At 35.4% G+C, this 27137-nt stretch overlaps 1 protein-coding gene across 1 annotated transcript in view; it reads left to right on the top strand.

The window, feature by feature from the left end:
• Positions 1 to 377: 377 nt before the first annotated feature.
• The window catches only part of IRF2 (interferon regulatory factor 2), a gene marked incomplete in the record, with an annotated part of 131039 nt that continues 104279 nt past the window's right edge, over positions 378 to 27137 (top strand). Inside the window, 2 exon segments of the mRNA XM_044089853.1 lie at positions 378 to 459; positions 544 to 636. Coding sequence (XP_043945788.1) covers positions 442 to 459; positions 544 to 636 — 111 coding nt within the window.

Raw genomic sequence — 27137 nt, 5'->3', positions numbered from 1 at the left:
TAGGGGTTGCCACAGCGGAACTCCGGTCCGCTAATGATTGGCAGTAGATTTTTACGTACCGAGTTGCCAGCTCTGACGCACAACCTTCAACGAAGGTACGCCCATTCACGTATGTCTCCACACAGAAGACGCTCTAGCTGAGAATCGAACAGGACAACGTCGTACTGTGAGGCGACAACGCTACTGCAGCACCACCACATTTACAACATGTACTTGCAAATATTGAAAATATGAAAATGCCACTTAACCTAAAACTCCCGGTTTTACCCATGAGAGTAGTCTCTTATATCTAATCTTTTTTTTTTTCCGTGGTTAACATATAAAGTAATTAAAGCATTCTACTGGCTCCTCTTTCATTACTAGTATGGGAACCTTCTAGTTTAAATATCAAAGAAGCGAAGTACTCCCTTGAAAGTGATAACTTGGAAAACCTGGAAATTTATGAATGCTGAACTCTTGGTAAAGTACTGTTTCTTGCTTTTGTAGAAGTTTATGTTGTGTTTTAAAAACAGCTTGTGAAGCAGCACTTTTTTTTTGGTTTAGCAGAAGATGCCAGTTGAAAGAATGCGGATGCGACCATGGTTGGAAGAACAAATCGATTCAAATAAAATTCCAGGGCTCAAATGGTTAAATAAAGTAAGTGTTGTCTGTTACATTTGCAAGTGGTACATACAGGGAAGTTGACAGTTAAAGGAGTAGGTCTGGCTGTCATAATGTCTGCCTTCCTTAGCTAGTGCTGTGCTGACCTTTTCTGTTGGGCAGTAGTATGCATTGCGATTCTAAACCATTGCCTGCGGCCATTGTTTCTAATAATGGTTACCTACCAGTGATGCTCACCTGATTGCAAATCTGTATTCTTGTCTTGCAGATATTAAACCCTGCCTTCACACTGCATTATCTGAAAAGGAGCAGCAGTAGTAGGCTGTTTTGTGGCACAGCATTAGTTTCTTTGTTGCCTATTTTCAAGACACTTTTTGACTAAGTGACATACAGTAACTTGTCCTAGTATAGTGTTGTGTTCCTGATTCCTCCATCTTCAGTTGCCTCTGTTATAAAGGCAATGAAATGTTACATCTGAGCTAAACTGTGAAACCGTGTCTTAATTAGTCTGGCCAGACAAATACTTCCATTGATGAAGGAAAAGTTCTGACATAACTGGATGTCACAATTTTGTAAATTAGGTCAGGTAAAATAATGCAGTAGTCCAACGATATATTGATCTCACTTTTGAATCTGCCAAGTTCAGAAAGTCTGCCCTCCAGCTGTTAATAATTTTTTTTTTTTTATTATTATTATTATTACATACTTGGTATGTCTTCATTGTATGTACACACAGAAAACGCCACATAAGACATGTACTTGGAATTACTTAAATCTTGTTCACAAGGGTAAGTAAAAGTGTACACGTCTGTCTTGCATGCAAAATGACTTTTGTGCTAGGTCTACTTTATGGCTTTTTTTATTTATTTTTTTGCAGGTGCCCTTTTTTCACCCTCTCTGGTACATCAAGTGATACTTGTCTCTGAATAGGAAAGACAAGAAGAGGGAGTCAGGTCTGGGACTCTCGCGTTGCCAGAGGCTGGACTTTGTGGATGTCTTGCCAGTTTAACCCCTCCCCCTGAAATCCACATCTTTGGTTCAGGAATATGCAGTGGCCCGAATGGCATGTTAGCTATGCACCTTGCCACACATGTCTCCATTCTGCTGGCCTGGACTGCTTTGTTGCTTGATTGGTCTGTACTTATCTTAAAAGACGGCAGTACTGTATCATGTTGGTCTGCCCTGCCCCACCAAATAAAAGTAAGTAGTTATATCAGTGCTTATTTTCTGTCCATCTTGGGTCTCTTTCCAAGTTGCAGGTTGTTCAAATATAGATTGCCATTATGTGTAGGTATGTACCCAGCCCATTCAAAGGACTGCACATAATTTTATATGAGCTGGTGTAGCTGAAGACATTGTTTGGATGATGCTAGGTGCAGCTGTTTGTGTTACTATGTGTGGACACTTCCATACTGGTTATGAAACTCTCAGATGACCATCTTGTATGATTTTTGTTAAGGAAATGTGTACATACATTGGCTTGCATTTTCCCTTGATTTGGATTTTTCATTTGGGATGGAATTGCAAAAGTTGCACCTCCTAGTTGTGAGCTTCCAAATTTTGATTTGAATGTTAGTATGTAAATCCTTAGTATTGAAAAGATAGAGGCCAGATCTTAAGTTGGACAGAGCTGACTGACTGATCAGCTAATTGGAGTAATTCAGCCTAAAAAGGCCAGTAAAAGCTATTGATTTAAAGAATAAAACTGGCAAATCTAAGAAACTAGGTTAAAAAAGAAAGAAAATGGGTGAAAAATTTGATTGAGTAACTTTGTTGCCGATGAACAGGAAGCAGGCCAGTCTGTATACCTGGAGCAGGAGATTGCTTCCAGAAGAGTTGAAGAAAAAATAAACCAAATGCATTTAGAAGTTTTCAAAATAAGCGAACTTTAGAAGACTATGTAAAGTCAAATGTTAAAAAGATAGAAAAAATGAAATTCGTAAACTTGCTGATGAACTGATTGAAATACAGAACTTGGAGCATAGGGTAAAGGAAAGAATGACAAAATGAGAATTCTTGGGGAGAACTGTTTCAGAAAATAGTAGAACTTAATGATGGAGCACAATGTGTGATTCTCTGTTGTCAAAGCTTGCTTCCTCCAGTTTCTCTGATCGGTTTTAAAAGGACACAAGTAAATGGACTGGTTGGTGTTCCACAGCAAGAACTATTTATTTGAGGTAATATGTTGTATATATGCCGGCAATCTTGCCACTAGGGAATTGCAGAGACATAGTCTGTTGAAGATGCAAACATAGTAGCAGAAGGAGATGCGTTTGAGAAAAATGTGGCAGAGGGAAAAGAGGTTGAAATTTAACAGAAGAGTTTTTGTGTAAATAACTATTCCTATACACCAGGCAAAAAAGAAGTAAATTCATCCTAGCAAACCGGATGTTGTGAGGTCGGACTGAAATTCAAAGTATATCTAGCAGTTTCAAAGTGTTTTTTTTTCCTGGCTGGTCAAAGATGTACATAGAAGCAGAGAAGGTGATGGAGGTGGTAAAGTTTAGTCAACAGAAAACAAACCAGCAAGCTGAAAGGGAGTCAGCTTCTCCACCATTTACAAGTAAATAGGCTAGAGTGACACTGTACCAGTGTAGTCATTCTCGGTGTTTTTAAATAAAAAAAAAAATGAATGAACAATGGAGAGAAAATTCCAGGAATTGACCTGAATTAGGAGAAACTTGGATTTGAAACAGGTGCTGGCACTGAGTGTTGGTGAAAGATTAGGCGGAATGTGGAAGATAAGGCAAACTTTTTAGTTGCAGAAAATTAGGAGAGCTGCAAAGTATTCCATTAAGTATTTGGATTTTTGATAAGTAATGTTTGGAGATTAAGTTATGTCAACCATTAAACTAATGAGAACTGAAGTGCCTGTCTCACTTGTATTGGAGCTGCACAGAAAAAAGGAAGAGAAGAGCGACTGAGTAGAACGGTTTTCATTTTTAATTTTTTTTTTAAGTTGCATGTCATCTTTGTAAAAGTATTTCATTTAGTTAAATTCATAGCAAGGCAAGAGTTTAGTTATATTGCATGCAGGATAGGAAAAGATACAAAAAGTACTTTGCAAAATGAAACTGTGTATAGTGCTGTAGCTGCTGGGGGTGGGGTATGAATCTGTTGCTGTGAATCGAATAGTTCATGCAGCAAAAACCAACATATACACTAACTGTTTATGTAAATATAAAGGCAGATAGAGTTCTTGTGTATTTTAAACAAAGAGGTCTGGATTTCTAAGCTAAATAGGAAATGAAAGAAGATTCGTGAGAAACTGCAATACTTGGTAAGCTTAGAAGGCACCTGTCACCAGGTATACTTGAGGTAAGACAGATATCAGTCAGAAATTGAATAGATAAGGTTACTTAGAGCACACTTTCAGTAGCGTCTGTAGAGTGAATATAAATTCAAAAGGGCAATGGATGGACCTCAGAAAGAAGGGAAATATTTGGTTTCGGTTTCTAAATGCAAATACCGCCCTAGTGACTTCAGGACTTCAGTATGTGAAAGTACTGAATAAACAGTTATAAGGTTACCCTATTAGTTGGAAGCTGGTCAGGACTTTTTTTTTTCTTAAAGCTATATTATTTCACTGTATGAGTGCAAGTGTTTTTCTGTGCTGCATTGGGAATTAATATTCACTTTAGAAGTACCCCAGCAAAACTATATGCTCTAGTGTAAATAACCACACTGAATAGGTAAAATCTGTACAAGCTGTTACAGAACGGAATTTTTTGGAACAGAAGGAGGAATAGCTACAGTGTGAACATTTAAATAGTTTTCATGAGTTTAGAAATATTACTGTTATACATTTTTTTTTGCAATAGTCTGAATTCACAAATTTAGGGCAGCAACTAAGGCAACAGAAAGTAGGAAGAGCCGTATGATAGAACAACTTGATATCCAAAGGAGATGATGAAAGTAATTTGGAAATTTGATTAACATTTATATAAGGATGAGGAATGGGGAAGTCAGAATAAGGTGCAGCAGGAAGTATGTGTAGAAGTTATAGACAAGTCAACACTTAGTTGTTTATTAGCCAGGATAGGCAGAGAAGAAATAAAAACTGTGATGTATAGTTACTCCACAGGGAAATTCCTGGGAACAGATTGCATCCCTATAGCTGCTTAGAGAAGTTGAGAGGGAAGAAATTGATTAATAATTGCTTTGTTTAAATATGTTGAAATGGTGAGAAATGCCATCATTCTGGAAGAAAGCAGTGGTAGTTTGATTGTTGAAAGAGGGAAGGACCTCCACAGACCTGGTATTTATATAGACTACTTTCTGTTTTAATTCATGATTATTTTGTCTGTATTAGCGACAAGACATTGAATATGCTACCAAAATTCACAATACCTGGATTAGTGTTTTTTTTTTTTTTTTAAGGGAAATGGACATTTCAGAACTTTAACAAAGCAATTGTGATTCAGAGGGAATCAGAATATTAAAAATGCTATTATTGGGGATCTTAGCTGCAGAGAGAACCTTTGACAGGATTTTTCACACTAAAAAAAAGTGTTAATAAGGAGAATATGTGAAGGTCAAGACTCCAGAATAAAGGTGGGAAGGGTATTGTCAGGCAAGTTGAGTTAGAGGAGGGGGGACCAGGAAGGGATGCCCTGTCTCCCCTATGTTATTTGTCTTATATTTGGAGCTTTTAGAAATGAAAAAGAATAGGGAACTCGTAAATCCAGAGAAATAACAGCTGGTGTGGTGATTGAGATAAAACAACCTTGTTCTTAGAGGGTATTGCGTTGTATTTTGTCAAGAATAGGATATCATCGTAATGTGAATTATTTTGAAACTTTCAGACATTTTCTGAATACAAAACAAATGAAGATAACACAAAGGCAATAGCAGTAAATTTTGTGTATGCAGATGAGTTAGTTCAGCGGTATCCATATTTATGAGGACTTGGCAGTATGAACTACTTTGGTATACTGGTTAAAAACTGTCATGTAATGATGTGGGAGGAGATTAGGCAGAAGGTGATTAGAAAAATGAGACTTGAAGGTTATAATCATGGATTTGGATAGCAAGATAGAGGCAGTGAAAATGTTTATACAGTGGATATAAACAGTGTACACAGCCCTGTTAAAATGCTGTTTTTTTGTGATGTAAAAAATGAGACCACAATAAATCATTTCAGAACTTTCCCCACCTTTAATGTGACCTATAATCTGTACAGTTCAATTGAAAAACAAACAAGTCTGTTAGGGGAAAAATATAAAAAATAAAAAATGTACAATAAGCTTGATTGCACATGTGTGCACACCCTTAAACTAATACTTTGTTGAAGCATGTAACTGGGCTAAAAATTACAGGATAGAGTTCAGTACTAGTAAATGTAATATGTATTTTGGGAAACCTATCTTATGTATGCCAATACTTGTACAGGATACAGAGCTGCTGGGTGAGAAAACACTATAGTTCTCAATCTCTTAGAATAAGAAATCTGGACGAGCCATAAATAATGGGGGAACAAAGGCCCAAAAAATGGGGACAATTTTTAAATAGTGCTTTTACAAACTTAAAGTTGGTAGAATAAAAGGTTTTGCTTTAGAATGTGTTTTCTAAAGGGAATGAAGTCTGAAATTCAAATGCCTGTCATTATCTCACTCCAGTTCTCAGTGCTTTGCTAGCAATTTACCGGAAAACCAAAATTTGGGGCAAAAATTTGGGCATTCTGCAAAATTGTTTCTTCTAACTTTTCAGTTTTTTAAACAGGCAGAGTTGGGTCTTTGCAAAGCTGATGTGCAACTTGACATATTAAGAAATGTTATGTTAAGAGAATTTACACTTGTCACATTCTTATAAAACACTTGTTAGATTTATTTTGGAGTATAATGCCTTCATCATTGATGATGCCTGAGTGAATAGGCTGCAAACTGTCCAAAAAAGGTTTCCTAAAGGAATAGAGTCATTTTCTATTTTTTTGCTGTAGAGAGAGATGTAAAAATGTCGGTTTATTCACCATTCATTATTTCAGATACAAGATGATACTGCCCTATAGGGTTTAAGCTATTATGAATTTAACATGATAGCAATTATTTATACGCAAGTCACCCACCTTGAATGGTTTTAAATTGAATTTAGATATATGGATTGGAGACTGTGTATATGATCCAGTTTTTAAGGCATTGGCATTCCTGAACATTGGTCTGTGAACAAATGAACATATGAAGTAACTGGAGGAAATTGGCTAAGGAACCAAGGTACTAGGAAGAGATGCTTTTGATGTGAAAAATAATATGGTGGGAGAAGGCTAAACAAGTATTTTAGTTGCAGGTTCGGGATTGCCTTTCATGTCAGGATTGATATTGGGGTATAGACAGAGAACAGAATAAGTGAAAGACCAGCCCTACTGGAGTTTCTTTTGGAGCGAAAAACAGATGCTGTCATTATGACATTATAAATTGGGCATATACAATTTTGCATGGTAACTGTAAGAATCAATCCACTGAGTTTAGAAAGAACTGGGGAAAGAGGGAAGACAGACGCATTATGAAGAAACAATGGGAAGATTTACAGAACAGGCCAATGAGGAACTAAAAAAAAGTTTATCCAAAAAGACTGATCCAGCAAGTGGAAGAGAACTCTGCTTTTCATTCTTCTGACAACAAAGCCCATAGAGAGTCATTGCCAGTGAAACATTTTCCATTGTTCCAGTAGAAATGCTAGAGAGAGAAAATCGCAGGAGCTGACTAGAATAATCAGGAGTACGTTGGACTTGATGTTGGTGTTAGAGGATGGAAATGATCAGGAAGATGATGAGCAACATTGATATCAGTGAATTAACGGGTGACTGTAAAGCATCAGTCCCACTGGATAATAGGAATAGACACGTGAAACATGGCTTTGCAAGAAAAAGTGGTTGAGAAAGACTGAAATTGTAAGAAACCCACAACGAAAAAAAACAGAAAAAAAACCCCACAAAAAATTCCAACCAGACTGACATCAAGAAAAAGCTGGTCACAGAAAATGTATTCTGGTACCTCGACCTTTTGCCTTCAAGAAATAATTTGTGACTAAAAAACACATCCTGAAATTGTGTTGACTTTGAACTTGTGAGTGAACTGTAAAGCGTGTAACTCACTTTTGTCATTAATGTTTAGAAGGGTACCAAAGGAAATGTAGAAATGAAGTAAACACATTTTGCTCTTATTAATATTTGTATGAAAATGTCATGATGTAAATTGTGTGCTATATTTTGAACAGTTTTGCATAGTGATCAGTCTGGTATTTTAATTGTGAGGTGGGAGAGTCTTGTCAGTGACTGCTGTAGTTGATAAAGGAAGCAAGTACATTTAGTTGTAAGATGTACAGGCTTTATACTGTAAGAAAGATTGGTCAGACAGGTTAAAGTTAATTTAATGTTGTGATCTTGTCCTGGTGGAATATGGGTGTGTAAGGGTATTGACATGCAGAATTAAGATGATTTATCTCTGTTACAGACATGGATGTGTACATTAATGTCCTTGGTTTAAACTGTAGACGAGTTTTTTAAACAACAGATAGGCTTGAAAAATTGCAAAATTATGTAAGGCATAGAAGATGTTAGGTTTGTTGCGTCTGCAAAGCTGTTCTCAATTAGCAAATGCTCTGTGTGAGACAAGAACAAGGCATGTGCAGGCAGCTGGTCGGGGAAGTCTGTACATTGTGTTTTGAGTGAAAATTATAAATTCATGCATCTTCAAAGTTTTTAGTTTTTTTTTTCTTCATTGTTGACCTTTTGTTTTAGGCGGACATTTGTTGTCTGTAGGTGAATTTGTTTTCCTTATGAAGTGAAAAAGTAGTTAAAAAAAGTAATGGTTTCATGTGGCAAGAAAAAATGAAGATGATTCTTTCCAACATGGCTATTATGGCAACCAACCCTTAGAGACTTTAGACAAGAATGTGAGGTCTTTGTTGGGCCGATATAGACTCCTGGAGAAATCTTTTAAGTCTGGCATGCTTTTCGAATAAGTGCACATGACTACAAATACTTACTACAGAGATGGGTCTCCCATCCTTGCATCTTAAATTGCGACTGTGAAAGCTTTCTTTGTAACCTTAGGCTGTACAATTACATGTGCTCTGTGACATCGAACAAAGGATAGGTTATATACCACATCAATTCTTTTGGTATATAATGTACAGTGCATACAAAAATGTATTTATTGTGTTCCTCTAATACTGTATGATTGGATTTACTTCCATGACATAATACTATAGTACTAACCATTGAAGTTACATTTCATTATAGTTATCTTTATGACTTATAGAATATCACACACCTTTTCCACTTCAGTAGAGTGGAATAACTACACATGCAAAGTACTGAAGTGTGATTAAAGGCGCAATTATTCACTTTCTGTTACACCATTGTTTCATTTAATCTCTCAACATCATGTACTTTCTGTACTCTGTCTGCTTATGCACAAGTATGACTCTGGTTTCCCATTTTTTATTCTGCTAGAAAGGGATATAACATTAAGGTTTAATCAGATATTTTCATAGTATTTTAGAATTTTTAAGATCGAAAACTAATGCAAGTGTTCCATGGTGCAAAGGGAAGGAGCCCAGACTGCAGCTCAGGCATCTAGTTTTGATTAGGAGACTCTATCTCTACGACGTTGCCTGGGAAAGAGGGGAGAAACTGAGCTGCATTTGTGTCTATTCATTTATTTCTGTGTGTGGTGATGTGATTTCTCCTCAAGGCCACAAGTCCTTGGGAGGCCAGTAATCCTAATCCTGTAGAGCATTTTAGGCATGATATAATTACACATTTGGTGTTAGATGGGACAGTGGGTAGGTCATAAAACAAACCTTAACGTGGATGCAATGTCACCTTACCAGATCACCCACCTCATCATGGTTGTAATGTCACCATACTGGATCATACTTAGCACCCTTCCTACCTCTCCCTGGACACACATGTGCTTTACAATGCTGAGTCTATTTATGTACATCTGGTTTGAGCTCTTTTAGTATTTTATTATGGATGAAGTGACGAAAAAATAATTTGGGTTTTGCTTGTATCACCTAATTTGTCTGTATGGAAGTCAAGTACAGACTAGCCACTGAAAGCAACAAGGATGTTCCGTTCCCTCCTCCGCACACTATTCTGCTGCATTTAGCATATTATCATTTCAGACTAATGTTCAGAGTCTGCATTACCAAAAAGCAGCACATACTTTAATGTGCAACCCCCAAATGGTAAAGGTAGCACTTCAAACAGCACTTAAACTATGATGTGACATTTTTCCAGTTTCAGCATATTTATCAGTGTAGTACCATGGCAGTGTATCATGTAACAAATGTTAAAATGAAAAGTCAAAAAGCTGAAAAGAATAAGGCTAAACTTTAAAGTCAGCAATGCAAAGTATTTCATGACTTTGCCTGTGCCATATTAAAGACCATCATGTTGCATTTTACATTTATTGGCATCTGCAACACTAGCCTTGGATATTGTTGGGCCCAGTTTGGACCATTTTGATGGGGGCCTTGAGCTTAGCCCTGTTCAGAGTATATGCTATTAACGTATATATAAATAGAAACAGTACATTTATTAGCTTATATTTTGTCAAAGATATGTTAAAATAGAAGTAGCGGGGCAACTGTGGTGGTGCAGCGATTAGAGTTGGCACGTCACAGCAAGAGTTTCTCTGGTTCGATTCTCTGCTGGGGTACCTTCTATGTGGAGTCTGCATGTCCTCCCTGCAGTCACGTGAGTTTCCTCCAGGTGCTCCGATTTCCTCCCACATTCCAAAGACATGCAGTAAGTGGATTGGACACACTAAATTTGGGTGTAGGTGCAAGTGAGTAGTACGGATGAACTACTGTGTCAGGGGTAGCCACACAATGGTGTAAAACATTGGCTCAAGTTGATTGACACTGTTGAATTGACATCCTGACCCCATGTGCAGAATGGGAAAAGGGGTTGAGGATGGATGGATGGATGGATGGATTACTTGCGTGTAGGTGTATCCAGTTAAGCTTGAGAATTCTGAGCACTGTTTGCTGAGAGAAGTGCAGTATTTAAAGGTACAGTGATAAGCAGTTCAGTGAAAAAGCTTGAAACTGTGGGAAGTGAATGAGAAGTAGCTTCCTCAGCAGTCTACTTTAGCATAACAGTGCTGAATTTAATTTACTTACAGGTAGCCACCATACTTTTTCTTAGGGCTAAAGGTTAATGTATACTGAAAGCATGCAAGCTGTCATTTACATTGGGGGAGGGGGAATAATCGAGATAACAAAAGAACAAATAAGCAATCGGTGTAAGTAGGAACACAGGCTGTAACCTGTGCTTTAGCAGAAGTAACCTTAATTTTAGATTAGTAATGTTTGTTGGTGCAGCTGTCATTTTGGGGCAATAACTGTTTTGATTCGTGCATTTCAAAAAACTAAGATAAGGATGCAGGGGAATGAAGTAAAAATGAGACCCTGACACTTTTTCTACTTGTTAAAAGAGAGGCTTGTAAGGAATGGGTGACAAGTTATTGAGATGTTATTAGGGAAGATGGAGCTTTTTTCAGATGAGATCGTTAATGAGTAGGATAAAATGCAAATGGAGTTTAAAATGGGATAGAAATAAAAAGGAAATAAGTAATATGAATTGTTTAGAGGTTCTGACAAAGGTTAAAGTATTGCAGAATAAAGGGAATCTTGACAGAGCAAGAGCAGAATCAAGTGCTGAGTGCTAAATAGAAGGCAAGGGAGTATTTGGATGATATGTACACATTTAGAAAGGTTACAGTTTAAACAACTTTTTGTGATAACCACTCCAGAGCGCAAAAACTTTGGCAACAACCCTTTCGTCTTTCTTTCTTTTAGAGTCTGTGACAAGAAAAATAACCAGACATCCTGTAGAGGTATTAGAGATATTGGGGAATGTTATGAAAATTTGTGGAAACCAAGAAAAGCCACAAATAGAAATAATTATGGAAGACTTGGTTATTCAAAGGTTAGAAGAAAATGCTCAACAAGTAATAGCTAGGATAGGAGGCGATTAGATAAAAATCAGAAAATTAATCAACAGAGAGGTCTCCAGGAACTGACAATATTCCTGTTGAAGTTTGGAAGTTAAGAATGAAAAAGTGATGAAGATCTGGAAGATTTTGTTTAACAGTAGTCAAAAGGGGGGGGGGGGTGCCACCAGCATTTTGCCAAAAAAAAAAATATATATATTCTGAGGTGGCTATATTACCCAAGGAGGGTAAAGACCTTTTAGACCTTTCTTCATATAGATCCATTTCCATTTTAAACCATGGTTATAAAGTGTTTGTCAAAAATTGATAGACCTGCTTCAATGTGCTTTTGTGATGGGGAGGCATATTTTTGGCAATGTTAGTAGAACAGTAGATAGCAAAGGAACCAAGGTATTGGGAACAAATAACTAATGTAGGAAAGGAAATAGAATGGGAAGGGGCCAAGAAGACATTTGGATTGCAGGCTAGTTATTGCCTTCTTGTCATGGATTGATATCAGAGTAAAGACTGTATGAAAGGGATAGGGGAATCCTAAATGAAAGACCTCCACTGGTTAAGTTTTTAGTTGAATCTTGAACAGAAGCTGCTGTTAAGAAAGTGGTAATTAGTAGGGCATATAATATATTGCACAGTAACTATAAAACTCAATCGGAAGAGGTCAGAAAAGATTGGTAAGAGAGATTAGGTATGCGATTCACAAAGAAACAATGGGAGGACATATGTATGGCTCCCAAATATGCAGTAAAACCTAGAAGATTAAGGATTTTTGCCTGGACGTGTTTGTGTAGATGCTCCAAAGATTTTTTTTCTCAGGTAGATGGAGAATGTTGGAGGTGTTATGAGGAAGAAAGAGGTAAGTGGGAACATATGGATTGGGAGTTTAATGAGATGGCAGACTTTAAAATTACCTACAGAGTACTCTGTCAGGAATACTGGTTGAGCAAATGAGTGTAACTAAGGAAATTATTTTTTGAACTGGAACACGAGATCTTCTGAATCGTCAAGGCATAGTGAGGCCTTGTTAAGTTTAATTCTGGAGGCTGCCAAAAAAGCAGTTACTAGAAAATGCAAATCAAAATCTAAACCAACTATACTTGAAGTAGTGGATATTGAAATGGATAAAAGAACAGGACGTGGGATCTTTAGAAAAAGGTAGGGAGTAAATTACATAGAAAAAATGGATATTGTGGGAATGGTACATGCAGAAAAATGTTTTGGAGGAAGAATGAAGTGTAACAGAAGGCAGGAATTTAATAATTTTTGTAATGCTGCTTAGATTACAGGCTGTATAACCATATATGTGATGTATAATGTTTGTAAATGTGAATTTGTTGATATGGCTTGAAATGTAAGTGTGCCTAGGTCAAAAGTGATGATTCAATCTTCTTCTTTCTACTGCTCCCGTCAGGGGTCGCCACAGCAGATCAACTGTTTCCATTTCTTCCTGTCCTCTGCATCTTGCTCTGTCACACCCAACCACCTGCATGTCCTCTCTCACCACATCCATAAACCTTATCTTAGGCCTTCCTCTTTTCCTGTTACCTGGCATCTTCATCCTTAGCATCTTTTTCCCAATATACTCTGCATCCCTCCTCAGCACATGTCCAAACCAACGTAATCTTGCCTCTTTGGTTTTGTCTCCAAACCTTCCAACCTGGGCTGACCCGCTAATATACTTATTCCTAATCCTGTCCATCCTCGTCACACCCAGTGCAAATGTTAACATCTTCAACTGTGCCACGTCAAGCTCTGACTCCTGCCTTTTTGTCAATGCCACTGTCTCCAACCCATATAACATAGCTGGTCTTATTACCCTCTTGTAGACCTTCCCTTTCACTCTTACTGGTACTCGTCTGTCACAAATCACTCCTGACACTCTTGTCCACCCACTCCATCCTGCCTGTACTCTCTTCTTCACCTCTCTTCCACACTCACCATTACTCTGAAGTGTTGAGCCCAAGTATTTAAACTCATCCACCTTCGCCACCTCTACTCCCTGCATCCTCACCATTCCTCTATCCTCCCTCTCATTCACACACACATATTCTGTCTTAGTCCTGCTGACCTTCATTCCTCTTCTCTCTAGAGCATATCTCCATCTCTCCAGGGTCTCTTCCACCTCTTCCCTATTCTCACTACAGATCACAATGTCATCAGCAAGCATCATAGTCCACGGGGGCTCCTGTCTGATCTCGTCTGTCAACCTGTCCATCACCATTACAAATAAGAAAGGGCTCAGAATGGAACCTTGATGTAATCCCACCTCCACCTTAAACGCATCTGTCACTTCCACCGCAGACCTCACCGCTGTCACACTACCCTCGTACATATCTTGTACCACTCTTACATACTTCCAAAGTGATGATTCAATAAAAGCGTTTAAAAAACATTAATAGAGCAGTGAAAATCAGAGAAGCAGAATGTAAGAAAGTTCTACTGTTTGATGGTTCTGATGCTGAGAAAGTATTCGGTAGTGTCAGCTGTGATTTTTTTATGAGTATGGCAATGGAAGTATTTGCATTCACTGGTTAAAATAATAGGGTTAATTAGGAGGACATTTAAATGGTCAGAAGCAAGTATTAAAGTGGGAGGTTTCCTCTCTGATCAACTGTATTTGAACATAGGAATCAGGGTGTATGCTTTCCACTATATTTGCTTTATATTTAATGTAGTTGACAAAAAAAAGGGGCTGTAAAATTTCAAGTAAATAATCATTATCAACCCCCTTTTTCCCATTTTCTCCATGAGAGTAGGGGTGTCGTATTGGCTGTCATGTATGTCTGTTCAGTGCCACTCTCCTGCCTTCTCCAATACTCATTCCTGACTGTCACAGGTCTTTTCTCACACAATCCATCCACTTCTTTGCTGAACACCCTTGTTTCCTCTTGCCTTCTTCCAGTCTGTTCCAAATCTTTTTCACCAGATTGTCTTCTGTTTTTCTGCATACATGATCAAGCCACCATAATCTGTTCTCTTTGACCTGTTCTGCAATTGGAGCTACTATGGCTTCTGCTAGGTCATCATTTCTTTGTCTGTCCCACGGTGTGCATCCTACCACCTCTCTCAGGTACTTTATCTCCATCACCCTTAGCTTCCTCAGCTGCTCTACCTTTACAGCTCAGGTTTCCGTACCATAGAGTAATACCGGCTGCACCACTGTTTTGTATACCTTACTTTTCAGCTCTTTTGGCACTCTTCTGTTATACACTGCACTTGACTTTCTATGCCAGTGGGCTGCAACCCCTTTGGTTTTAGCTTTGACCTTCTCATTCAGACTTCCCTTCTCCTCAACCACTCATTTTCAGATACTTGAAGCTGTTAACTTATTCCACTATTTTCCCTTCTGTCCCAATTCTCAGTTTCTTCTGAACTCCACCATTTGCTGTCATTACAACTGGTTTTATCTGAACTCCGTTTCATTCAGTATGCCTTCAGTTTTGCATTCTGTTCCCCTGTCTTTTGCTGAAATTCTTGCTTGGAGTCTATCTGCAATACCAAATCATCTGCATACAGCACTTTTGTTAATCTTTCCCCTCTAACATGTTTACTAATGTAGTCCATCACCAGTATGAACAGCAGTGGGCTCAGAGCTAAACACTGGTGCACGCCCAATCCCAGTGAGAACCACTCTGAGACTGAACACGGTTCATACGTGAGTCTTTTGGTCCTTGTATAGAGCTTGCACTAATTCTTCTATTGTTTCTGGGGCATTGAACCACAGCAGGACTGCCCAAATCAACTTTCTTTTGACCTTTTCATATGGTTTCTCCAAGTCTAGGAATGTCCAGATTAACTCTTTCCTCATCTCTAACTTCTTCTTAGTTATCTGTCTCATTGCAAACATCTGGTCAGTTGTGCTGCATCATGATCTGAAATTGAACTGCTCATCTCCCATCTTGCGTTCTACTACTCTGCTGATTCATTTATTAATCATTCTCTCCAGAACTTTCTTGCAGTGTGGCAGTAGTTTGATATACCGCTATACTGCTCACCGTTGGGAATGTCTCCTTTGTTCTTGAACAGTGGCCATTGGTATGCTTATTCTCCAGTCATCTATGATGCATCTGTCACTCCACACTGCCTTGAGTACTTTCAGGAGCCATTTCTCCCCTATCTCACCCAGCATCATTGTCATGTCTGCTGTGACCTCATCTGAGACTGCTGCTTTCCCTGACTTCATTTTTCTTTAGTGCTGTTCTTCTGTTATGGGCTTCTCTTCTTTCATTGTAGTCTGTCTGGGGCTTCTGTGGGATTTTCTTCATTCAGAAGCTGCTGAAAGTACTCCTTCCATTTGCCTTTGGTGTCCTGTGGATTGTTGAGCAGGTTATTGCTGGCATCCCATAAGAAGGCTGTCTGACTGCTCTGTTTATCTTTCTGTCTTTTCCTTGCAAATTCAAGTACATAACTGGTATGATAATCAGGAAAAGTCAGCTTTTGTTGTAGATTATAACAGTTTGTCTCTGATTAAATCCAGAAAAGGGCATTTAGTGTTTTGGAGTATTTAGAGATAGTTTGAAGTCTTTTCAAGATGTAAAGTTTAATGAAAATAAAGTAAAGGTTATAGAGGGACTATGTACCCACACACGAATTGGTTCAGCAGTGCCTGTATGTATGGAGACAGGATAAGATGAAATTTTGGCTAGGCTTATATAGGCCCTAGAGCCAATAGCCTAGTACCTACCTATGAAATATTTAGGTGTATGAATTAAAAAGGATTATGTTATGGCAGCTAAGGATATGTGGGAAGATGCTAAACAAGAGGTAATGCAGAAACTGGAAGCTCTTGAGTATGGATATGGATAATAAACTAAAAGCAGTGAAAATGTTTTTAGTCCCATTAGTTTTATGTACAAGTCAAACATAAGTTTATCGTCCAGAGGGCAAGTTGTGAACAGCAATTAAAAGAGTTAAAGGAATTTATTTGGGAGGGGAAGAGGGCACGAGTGGAGTGGGATAAGTTTATCCACCCCATATAACAAGGTGGTTTAGGATTACCTGATTTGAATGGATACTTTAAAGCTGTGCACTTAAGGCTCATGTAAATAACATATGCAGGAGCTTAGAAGTTAAAGTGGAAAAGGATGATGATAAACGGGGGATGTTTAAGAAATAAGGAGCGAGCAGGATTTTGGATGCAGGTCCTCAGGAGAATAACATCAACCATACAGAATATCCATAAAGTTGTGGAACGGTTCCCTATTACGCCATCGCAAACGCAGGTTGTCGAATGCGTCTTTGTTGAACAGTAAAGCGCAAAAAGGTAAAATAGCGAAGCGGCTTTTCAGCAATTGACCGCTTTCGCTACTTTGCCTTTTTGGCACTGTAGTGCGATCTTGGAGTTGGTATATTTAAGTAGGGGGGGTGGGGGGCACAGCCCCCCACATTAAGTAATGTTTTACTGTTTTTTTTTTTTTCTTTTTCGGAACAGCGATTGTTTTCCATTGGAAAATAATCACTGTTCTGCAGTTTCAAAGTTGTAAGCTTTCGCTTACATCAGGTCGATTATCTGTCGTTCGTTCTTCTGAGCGTGCAATATGATAATATAGACCCGTTGTATGCCAGCAAGAAAGTGGAGAAAAAGACTTGCCAAAAGAGATGATGTCAAGTATGGGTATAAAAAGTAGGCAAGAGGGAGCTGGAATTTACTGGAGAAAATTGGCAAAAAAGCCAAGGTATTGGGGACAAAGAGAGGGAAAAGTAATATAGTGGTATGAGGCCAAGCAGAAGTTTGGACTGCAGGTTAGAAACTACCTTTCCTTTCAGGGATTGGTATTGGAGTATAGGCAAAGAGGAAAGGATGGAGGGTAGTAAGTGAAAGACCAGCTCTGTTAGAGTTTTTATTTGAGTCTAGAACAGAAGATGCTGTTAACAGGGGATAGGTAGTAGGGTATTTAAATATTGCATAATAACTGTAAGCATCAATTAGGGGAGGTTAGGAAAGATGGGGGAAAGAGACTGGGAAGGCTATTTACAGTGGAACAATGGGAGGACATGTTTGGCTCCCAAGTATGTGACACAATCCAAATAAAACTTTCTGGAATGTTTGCATAGGTATTTTATAGGTAAGTACGGGAGGTGCGATGGAAAAGAGAGAGGTAACTGGGGAGTGTTAACAGTTTGGCAGGTTTTTAAAAATTCCCTACAGATTACTTTGCCAGAAATATGGGAGAGCAAATGTTAACTAAGAAAATTATTCTTTTGAACTTGCATATTAATTGTTAAGGTTAATGCTGTTGGCTGCCAAAGTAGCAATTACTAGAAAATAGAAATTTAAAGTCTATTCCAACTCTGTGCTGAGCACTTTTAAACAGTATAAAGGAACTAGAGGTTGGACTTTAGAAAAGGGACGGAGCAAATTATATAAAAATAAATGGAATTTTGTGAATAATACATGCAGAATTATGTTCATGAGAAGGAGTGAGTTTTAAGGAAAAGCAAGCACTGAGCAATTTATATAATGCTGAAGTGAGTAATTTTTCATAAGTATATACTAGGCTAACGACTTCTAGGCCTGCCTCGCAGTGCATCCCAACCCATTTTTGTCCCTATGTATTATGAGCTTTTATTAGGAGGAGTAGGTTAGTTAGGAAGTTTCTAGACGTTATGTGCAGGTCTGTGCTTGTTTGGGCATTACTGTCTGTCTCTGTCTATCAGAGACATGGGGCTAGAACTGGGCTTAAATAGGGTTAGGAATGGACTGTGCTTCACATGGATGGGGAGCCTGTTTGCAGCGCATGAGGGTCTAGCCAACGTGTCTTATTTATGTCACAAGCAAAATTTAAATCCTTGGATCGAGTGGTTCTGATGCTGTTCAAGCTGGATCAGAGGATACCTTGTATGCCAGTAATAGAGCGCCTCTCCGTAACTTGTAGAAGACAGAGTACAAAGATAGGGCTTTAAGGTGTTCCGTATAGAACAATGTGTTTATACTCTGGATTCTCCTGCTAAGCAACCTTTGCGTGTGTTCCAGCTGTTGCATGTGTCTGGTCAAGAATATGCCCAAGGGAGCATTATACTCCAAGATGGGTCTGATAAGGGCCAAATAAAGTGGCACTTTGACTTCTTTGGACCTGGGTGTCATTCCCTTACCTATGAGATGGGTGACATAGAATGATTTTCTTACTGTCTTGGCCACGTGTTGGTCAAGGGCCAGATTGCTGTCTACATATGTTCCCAGATCCCTGACTACCGGGTCAACTCTTAGGGGTGTGTTGTTGATGGAGTAGTTAGCTTGGATGACAGTTTACCCAAGAGACAGTATAATGCATTTCTTGACATTGAGATTTAATCTGTGATTGTGATACAAGTCATTTGTCTGTGTTCGACCCTCCCCTAAGATGTTTGCGTCATGGGGGGAATCTCTTTTTTTCAAAACAGGTTTATTGTTTTAACATATAAGAGAAATATCATAACAATTTTATACAAGTAATTAAAAATAGATGATATAATATTCAACAAAACAACTAAAGTATTTACAAAGACATCCACTACAATCAGATCAATTAATTAAACTAAAATACCATGCTATTGAAATTAGAATTTTTTTAACAAATTTTGTAAATTATCCCATACAATATAATAAGATGTTTTTCTAGTTGTTCTTGACCTAATTGTGTTTATTTCCATATGGCACACTATATTCATAACATTTTTAAATTAATTGAATGAAGGAGGTGTATCTGCAATCCAATTTCTGGTTATTATTTTCCTAGTCACTGCTAGAATAGACCATAACAAGGGAAGCTTAACCTTTTTAACACTTTGAGGTACAGGTGTGTTGAATAATATAAGAGATTTAGAAATAATGAAATTATCTGTAAAAAGAGCCTGCAAAATTCATTAATTGACTTCCAGTATTCTTTCAATTTTATACAGTCATAAAACATATGAGCCCAGTCAGCATTAATTTCTACATTACATCTCTTATATAGATTATCTTTATTATTTATTTTATTCATCATCAAAGGTGTATAAAAAGATCTATGTAAAAATTTCCATGTATAAAGTCTCCAGACAATGGAAGACGTAGTTCTATAGGCAGATTCCAATATATATTGTTTATCTTGTTGATTTGGTGGGTCCCCATTAATAGAAGTGAAATAATTCCAGTATGTGTCTACACTGTAAAAAGTTTCTTGTCTGATAATTTTATGTATGTATGAAAGTTTACCTTTATCAGAAACTTTATGTTGTAAATTTAATATCAAGTAATCAATCGGTGTTGGAATAGATTCTTTAACTGTTATAGACATTATATCTATTTTATTAATGAGATGTTGTCTAAAGGTCTGAACCTCTAACCAGCAAGTTTCTCTTAGATCAAATTCTTGTTTTAAGAAATCTAGATTTTTAACTTTATTATCAGATATCAACTGATACCAGTATTTTAGATCATTATCTATAGCTAAATGAGTTCCTTCAGAAGTAGATGACAAAAGCATACCCTGAGTATACATTATAGGAATATAATAAAATTCCATTCCCTATACTTAGGGTGCATGAATATAAAGTTACGATAGCTAATAATAATATTTAATGGGTAACAAACCATATGTTTAGTGTAATAGGTGAAGTACAAAATTCCTTTAGTAACCATAACATGGAGTTATTTACAATCATATTTTTATGTGTTAAGGAGATTTTCATGAAGTGCATACTAATTAGCTCCCAATAATCTTTCCATTTTCTGACATATGACTGATCTATTAATAAAGTAATAACTTTTACAATAGAAGAGATAGTATATAAATTAAAGTCTGGAAAAGAAATACCCCCTTGAGACCAGCTATTAGTATGTTTCTTTAAAGCAATCCTAGGTGTATTAGGTGCCCATAGGAAATTTAACATTAGTGTATTCAGTTTCTTGATAATTATTTTTGTAGGTGGAAGTATTATTGATTGTATTAAGTATAAAATCTTGCGGAATATTATCATTTTAATAATTGTAAGTCTCTCCTCCATAGTAAAACATATTATTGCAGGTATTAAAAAGATTTTGTATATTAAGAAAACAGGTATTATAATTATTATATATAATAGATTTAATATCTTTAGATAGTATTATACCTAAATAAGTTATCTGACCTGAATTGGGTACATATTTAGTAAAATCACTAATGAGAATATTTTTTCGTATATATAGGTAGTATTTTAGTTTTTTCTTCATTGAATATTAAACCAGAAATACTTTTAAAATTCATCATTTTATCAAATAGAGACTGCATAGAAGAATTAGATCCTGCTGATGTAATTAGAACATCATCTGCAAAAGTTGAATTTTGATGTTGTATTTTCATCTATTTCAAAACCCTATATGTCAGTACTGTTTCTGATCAAATTAGCCCAAGGCTCCATTACTAAAGTAAATAATAGTGGAGAAAGTGGACATCCTTGTTTTGTACCTTTAAAAATTGGTATTTTTGTGAAACATATGTTCCTACCTTAATATAAGCCAATGTTCCTTTGTATAAATGCTCAATTAGATTTACAAATGCATCTGAGAAGTTTGTGCACTTCAGTAAGGTAAACAGATAGTCCCAACTTACTGAATCAAATGCTGAACTTATATCAAGACTAATAAGTGTTAAATCTTTCTTTTTCCTATTTGCAAAATCAATTAATGTTAAAGTTCTTCTTATATTATCAAAAGTATTTCTATTTACAATGAAGCCTGTCTGATCTATATCTATAATGCCGGGATGATTGTCTTCAATCTATCAGCAAAAATACTCATAAACATTTTATAATCAACATTAAGTAATGAGATGGGCCGATATCAAGTACATCTAGTTGGATCTTTATTAGGTTTTAAATTGGCAAATAAATGTATATTGCCAAGATGGGGGTTATTAACTCAGTTTGGGCCAAAATAAAACCTTATGTATTAATGAATATGTACTTTTAGAAAGGATTTTATATATCTCTGGTATAATACCATCATTACCCGGTGCTTTGTTTGATTTAAGCTTATTTATTTGTGTAATAACCTCTGTATATGAAATACTTTTGTCCAATAGTTTAATCTGTTGTTTATTAAGCTTTTTATTCATGTTTGTGGTTATAAACTCCTTTATTTTATCTTTAGGTTCCATGTTAATGTTATTATGGTTAATTTTGTGAAAGTGATTTCTAAATTCATCTAGTATTTCTGGTATACTAGAAACATTCTTCTTTTTCCTTAGAGAAAAGATTTCTTTGATATGGTTTTGTTTATTCAACCTTTTTGTTTTATTTTTAAGTCTATAAGTATTTGGGGCTTATTGAATAAGACAAAAACTTGTATTTCTCTAAAGTTATTTTAACTTTATGAGTTAAAATTTCTTTGTATTTCTCATTTAGTTGGTTTATTTCTTCAATAACTTTCTTGTCCATAATATTCTCTTTATTATTATGTTTATAAGAGTCTAATTTACTTTGAATATCTAACAATTCCTTATCCCAAGATTTCATTTTATTATTATACCATCTGATACTTTGTCCATATAGATATGATTTTAAGGCATCACAAACATAGACAATGGAGACTTCAGGAGTATTATTTATGTCTAAAAAATGTTTTACTTCTGAAAGTATATATTCTTTATAGTCTTTTAGTTGAGTTAAGTATGCTGGTATCCTTTTGATCCGAACATTATGAGTATTTTTTATCATGAATTCAAAAACAATTGAATTATGATCAGATATAGGACATGAAATGATTTTGGAATTAATTAAATCTGTTACCATCTGGTTAGAAATAAAGACCCTATCTATTTTGAATAAGTTTTGTATCTGTTAGAAAAAAAAGGTGTATGGTAATGATTTTGAATCTATCTGATTATTAATATCATTCAAATGATAAGAATTAGCAAAATCATTTAAATGTTGTGCATTAGATGTAATTCTTCTTTTTCCTATAGTGGTAGTATCACTTTCATGTAGTATACAATTAAAGTCACCAGCTAAAATAATATCTCCTATAGAGAATGATATGATCTTATCAAGATGATGTTTCACTGTATTAATACCAATTCCAGGTATCCAATATACATTAATTAAAGTGTAAGTCTTCCCATTAATTTGTATTGTAACCATACAAAACATTCCTTTGTCATCCTGATAAGACTTAATGGTTTTAGGAATGGGCATACTTTTATTCCATAAAATAGCCACTCCTCTTTTTCTGAGTGTGCTCTGAACTAACCAATACTGTATATTTGTTTGCGGCTAGTTTATCAATATCTTTTTTCAAGAGATGGGCTTCTTGCAGGAAGACTAAGTTGGCCTTATGTAAATTAATGTATCTTATTAGGCTTGCCCTTTTACACGGATTATTCAATCCATTAATGTTTAAAGAAATTCCTTTTAAAGATGTCATTTGGCATTTTTAAAACTTAAGAATCTTATGATCAAAATAACAAATAACATAAGTAATGTTACATCTTCTCCTTTAGGTGTACCTTTAAATATAGCTGTATTTATTGAATCTCTTATGGGATTTTGTATAGGATTCAATTTTGTTTGTAGTGACAATGAGTGTACAAAATATATTGTGGATGTCAAAACTATATACATATAACAATGAACAAGTGAAAATAATGTAAGGATTAAACCTTGCATCCAGCCTGGAGTTATAAACTCCAACTTAGAGTAGTATTTACCACTCAAGTTAACCCCCTACCCTAAGCAGCAGTACCTCAGCTACCACCTTATCAATTTAATACTAGTTAACTGAGGTTAACAGTTTTCAATTCAATTATCTAGTAAGACAAGACTACACATTTGGTAAAACAGCATCATATAAACTAAAATAAACTTTTTTTTAAAAAAACTGTTCATACTACTATATACATCTATGTAATATAAAACACTTGTATTCAAATAGCATTCAAATAATCTTGATGTTAGAAATCAAGAAGAGAGAAAAATAAGTTCTAACATTCATTTAAATCAAAAACTTTGGCTAATATGATTCAGACATTACATATATTAAGATGCATCTATTTTCTGTCATGTAAATGCAGTCAACAGCTTAAAAAAAACCTTGAATTGCTTGTATATGAGCATTTTACTTATGCTCATTATTATCAATAGAATAAAATATTGTATTTATAGAAATTGTTATAAATCATACTGCATAGTTATGCAGATTCTCAGAAACACTTGCATTATTGTAAAAAAAAAAAAAAAAAAAAGCCATCACACACACTCATATATACATATATATATATATATATATATATATACATACATATATGTACACACACACACACACACACACACACACACACACACATACACTCACACGCACACACACACACACACATATATATATATATATATATATATATACACACACACACACACACACATATATATATATATATATATATGTATATATATACACACACACACACACATATATATATATATATATATATATATATATATATATATATATATATACACACACACACACACATATATATATATATATATATATATATATATATATATATATATATACACACACACACACACACACACACACACACACACACATATATATATATATATATACACACACATATATATATATATATATATATATATATATATATATATATATATACACACACACACACACACACATACATACATACATATATATATATATATATATATACACACACACACACACATGTGATCTCACTGAGTTGTGTCCTTGCTGAACACTATCCTACTTGCTGTCCCTACAAAAAATCTGTCTGCTTCATACAAAATAATGCACAGCAAACACATTTTAGTAACCAGATTTTACAACCATGCTATACTACTGCTTTAAAATATATCACATGGCAATTTCTTCCAGAATAGAGTTATAAAATTATTTATGCTTGTCAATCAGATGAATTAAATGAGTTATAGTAATGTATATGTTTGGAACATAAGTTTTTAACACAGATTATTATGCTGCTGTTAAGTAGATTTTCAAAAACACTTGAATAAATGTTTCATTTTCTATGCCTTCTAAAATAAGACATTTACTTACTACAAGAAACTGCATCATTTAAACTCATTATAACTGACATTTTATGAATTATAACATAGATATTTAAGTAATTATATAAAATAACTCACATTTAGATGTTAGAGTTCATTTTCCTTCACATAGTCGCATTTGCATCAGTTCTACTTCCTAGTAGAGTGTTCTTCCTGAATCTGTGATGTGTCAGTGTGATATCTAGGTCAAAGGTTAGACTGACTGCTTTCAGCTTCTCTGTGAGAATTCTGAGAGTTGAAGCTTTTGAAGTAGCTCATGGACACTGTGCATGAGACAGCCCACATCCCAGATTGTCTCCCTTAACATTTTGGCGGGAAACTTATTAAAAACTAGTGACAAACATTCATTTAGCAGTGTAAATGCATCTAAACATGACAAAACCTTCACGATGTATTTTACAGGTTATTACAGCCTGTATGTAAGTGAAATTAAGCCCAAAGTTATTAATAAGTAATAAAACTCAATATTTTTGTCCCAACTCAATTTTTATGCAAATCTTATTATTTACTGTGTCTATATGATCAAAAGCATTTCTGTATGTTAATAAAGAAAAGAAAAAGAGAGTAGAAAATAAGAGTGTAAGGCAGTAATAAAAAAATGTAAGAGAAAGCTATAAGAAGTATATACAATGGAATTTTACTTACTGTTTATATTAATAGAGTTAAAAATAAAACATATTATTTACTATTATTTAGTTCTAATTATTATTAGTTAAAGCATGACAGATTATTTACAAACAAGCATAAGCAGTATAATCAAGAAAGTATAATTAGGAATAGCATTTGAAGAACATATAAACTTTTTACAAGGAATAAATATGTTATTATTCTATTAATCATATTTTCATTACTCTTCTCTCCCTGCCCTCTCCCACCCTTTACCCACTACATAATCTAAATAGAATGTCATTGTTTAAACAAAGAAAAGAAGAAAAGGAGAAGAAAAAAAAAGAAAAGAAAAAATGTATCAAATTACTGACCTTACTTCTCTTTTTCAGAAAGAGAAACAAATTGAATCATAGCTTGTTAGTAATTCTTCAGACATTTTGACTGGTTATTAAACAAAACATTTCTTTGCACACAGAGAATAACTTTGATTAAATCTTTTTCAGAATATTTGTGGCTTTCTGGAAATGCAGGAACTATATTTAAAAAGATTAATAATGAAATAAAATGATGAGAGGAAAAAAAACATAGAACAAATCATTTGTTTTTTAGTCTCTTCTTCTTCTCTGAAGTCTTCCACGAAGTTTCAGTTGCCAGTCTCTTTAATGAAGGACTAGCCCATTCCATTTCCTCTATTTTATCCAAAATCTTATTTTTTTGATAAACAGTAAAGCAGAGTCTAAGTCATCAAAAATTTTAGGACCATCAGGAAGGAAGATTTTAAGCTTGGCAGGAAACAGAAGGTATGTTTTAAACTGTGCTTTTTAAGCTCCCTTATTAGTGGCAGAAAAACTTTTCTTTTAGCTATTACCATGGAAGAATAGTCATTGTCAAAACGCACAGTTGTCTCATTAATCTTAACAGGAGCTTTAGCCCAAGCAGATTTAAGAACCATCTCTTTATCAAAAGATGATAGAAATCTAACTATAACTGATCTAGGATAGTTTTGTTAGAGTTAGTATTAGCTATATATCTATGTGCTCTTTCGATACCAAAAGAGAATGCTTCTGGTAAGCCTAAAGTTTTAGGAGCCATGTTGTTAAAAAAGAAGTAATATTGTTACCTTCAATATTTTCTGGCAGTCCAAAAATCCTAATGTTATTGCCTAGATCTATTTTCCTGGTCATCAAGCTTTGTTTGTAAATGTGTATTTTGTTTCAGCAGAAACTCAATGTTGTTTTCTCTTCTTGGATTCTATTTTCCATGTCATTCACAGCTTCTTCTATGCCTGACATCTGATCTTCTGTTGTTGCAGGTCTATATGTAACAAGCCTATTTGTTTTGTAGTTTGTTCTATGAAGGTATCTATTTTAGTATCCATTTTATCTATCTTAGCAGTAAGTTGCTGGATTATAGTTATCAGAGACTGAAGTTCTTTCTTTATGCTGGAGTCTTGAGAATTTGTCTTACTGGAACTCATTTCAGACTGATAAACTGACAGGAAAATTTCCAAAGTGATTTCTGACAGGAATATTGTTAAAATTTCCTTTCTTTTTTAGCTATAGTTCAAGAACTATATAAAACAAACATATTTAGAAAGAAAATTACTTCAAAAATTAATTTTTTAAGTAATTAATTCCTGTCAGTGTAATGAAATTGGTGGAGCTGAAGAAATCTGCTGCTATCCTGTGTTCATCCTTGGCCACGCCCCCGTCATGGGGGGAATCTGACAGCTCCCAATTCAGTCTTTTGCAAACTTGGGTCAGCGAAATGCCCTTGACATTAGCCTTTACTTCTAAAAAGTAGATGCAAATTAGGAGCGGTCCAGCATGGAGCCCTAAGGTACCCTATTAGTGTCCTGTCTCTTAGTGAAAGTGGTCTCACCAAACCTTACTTCCTGAATCTTGTCACTGAGCCAGATGGCAA

Source organism: Protopterus annectens, chromosome 12.part0, assembly GCF_019279795.1.
Source record: "Protopterus annectens isolate FY-2018-M chromosome 12.part0, PAN1.0, whole genome shotgun sequence".
NCBI classification, from domain to species: domain Eukaryota; kingdom Metazoa; phylum Chordata; order Ceratodontiformes; family Protopteridae; genus Protopterus; species Protopterus annectens.
The sequence above is the reverse complement of the archived record's forward strand: the minus strand, read 5'-3'. Positions and strand labels throughout refer to the sequence as shown.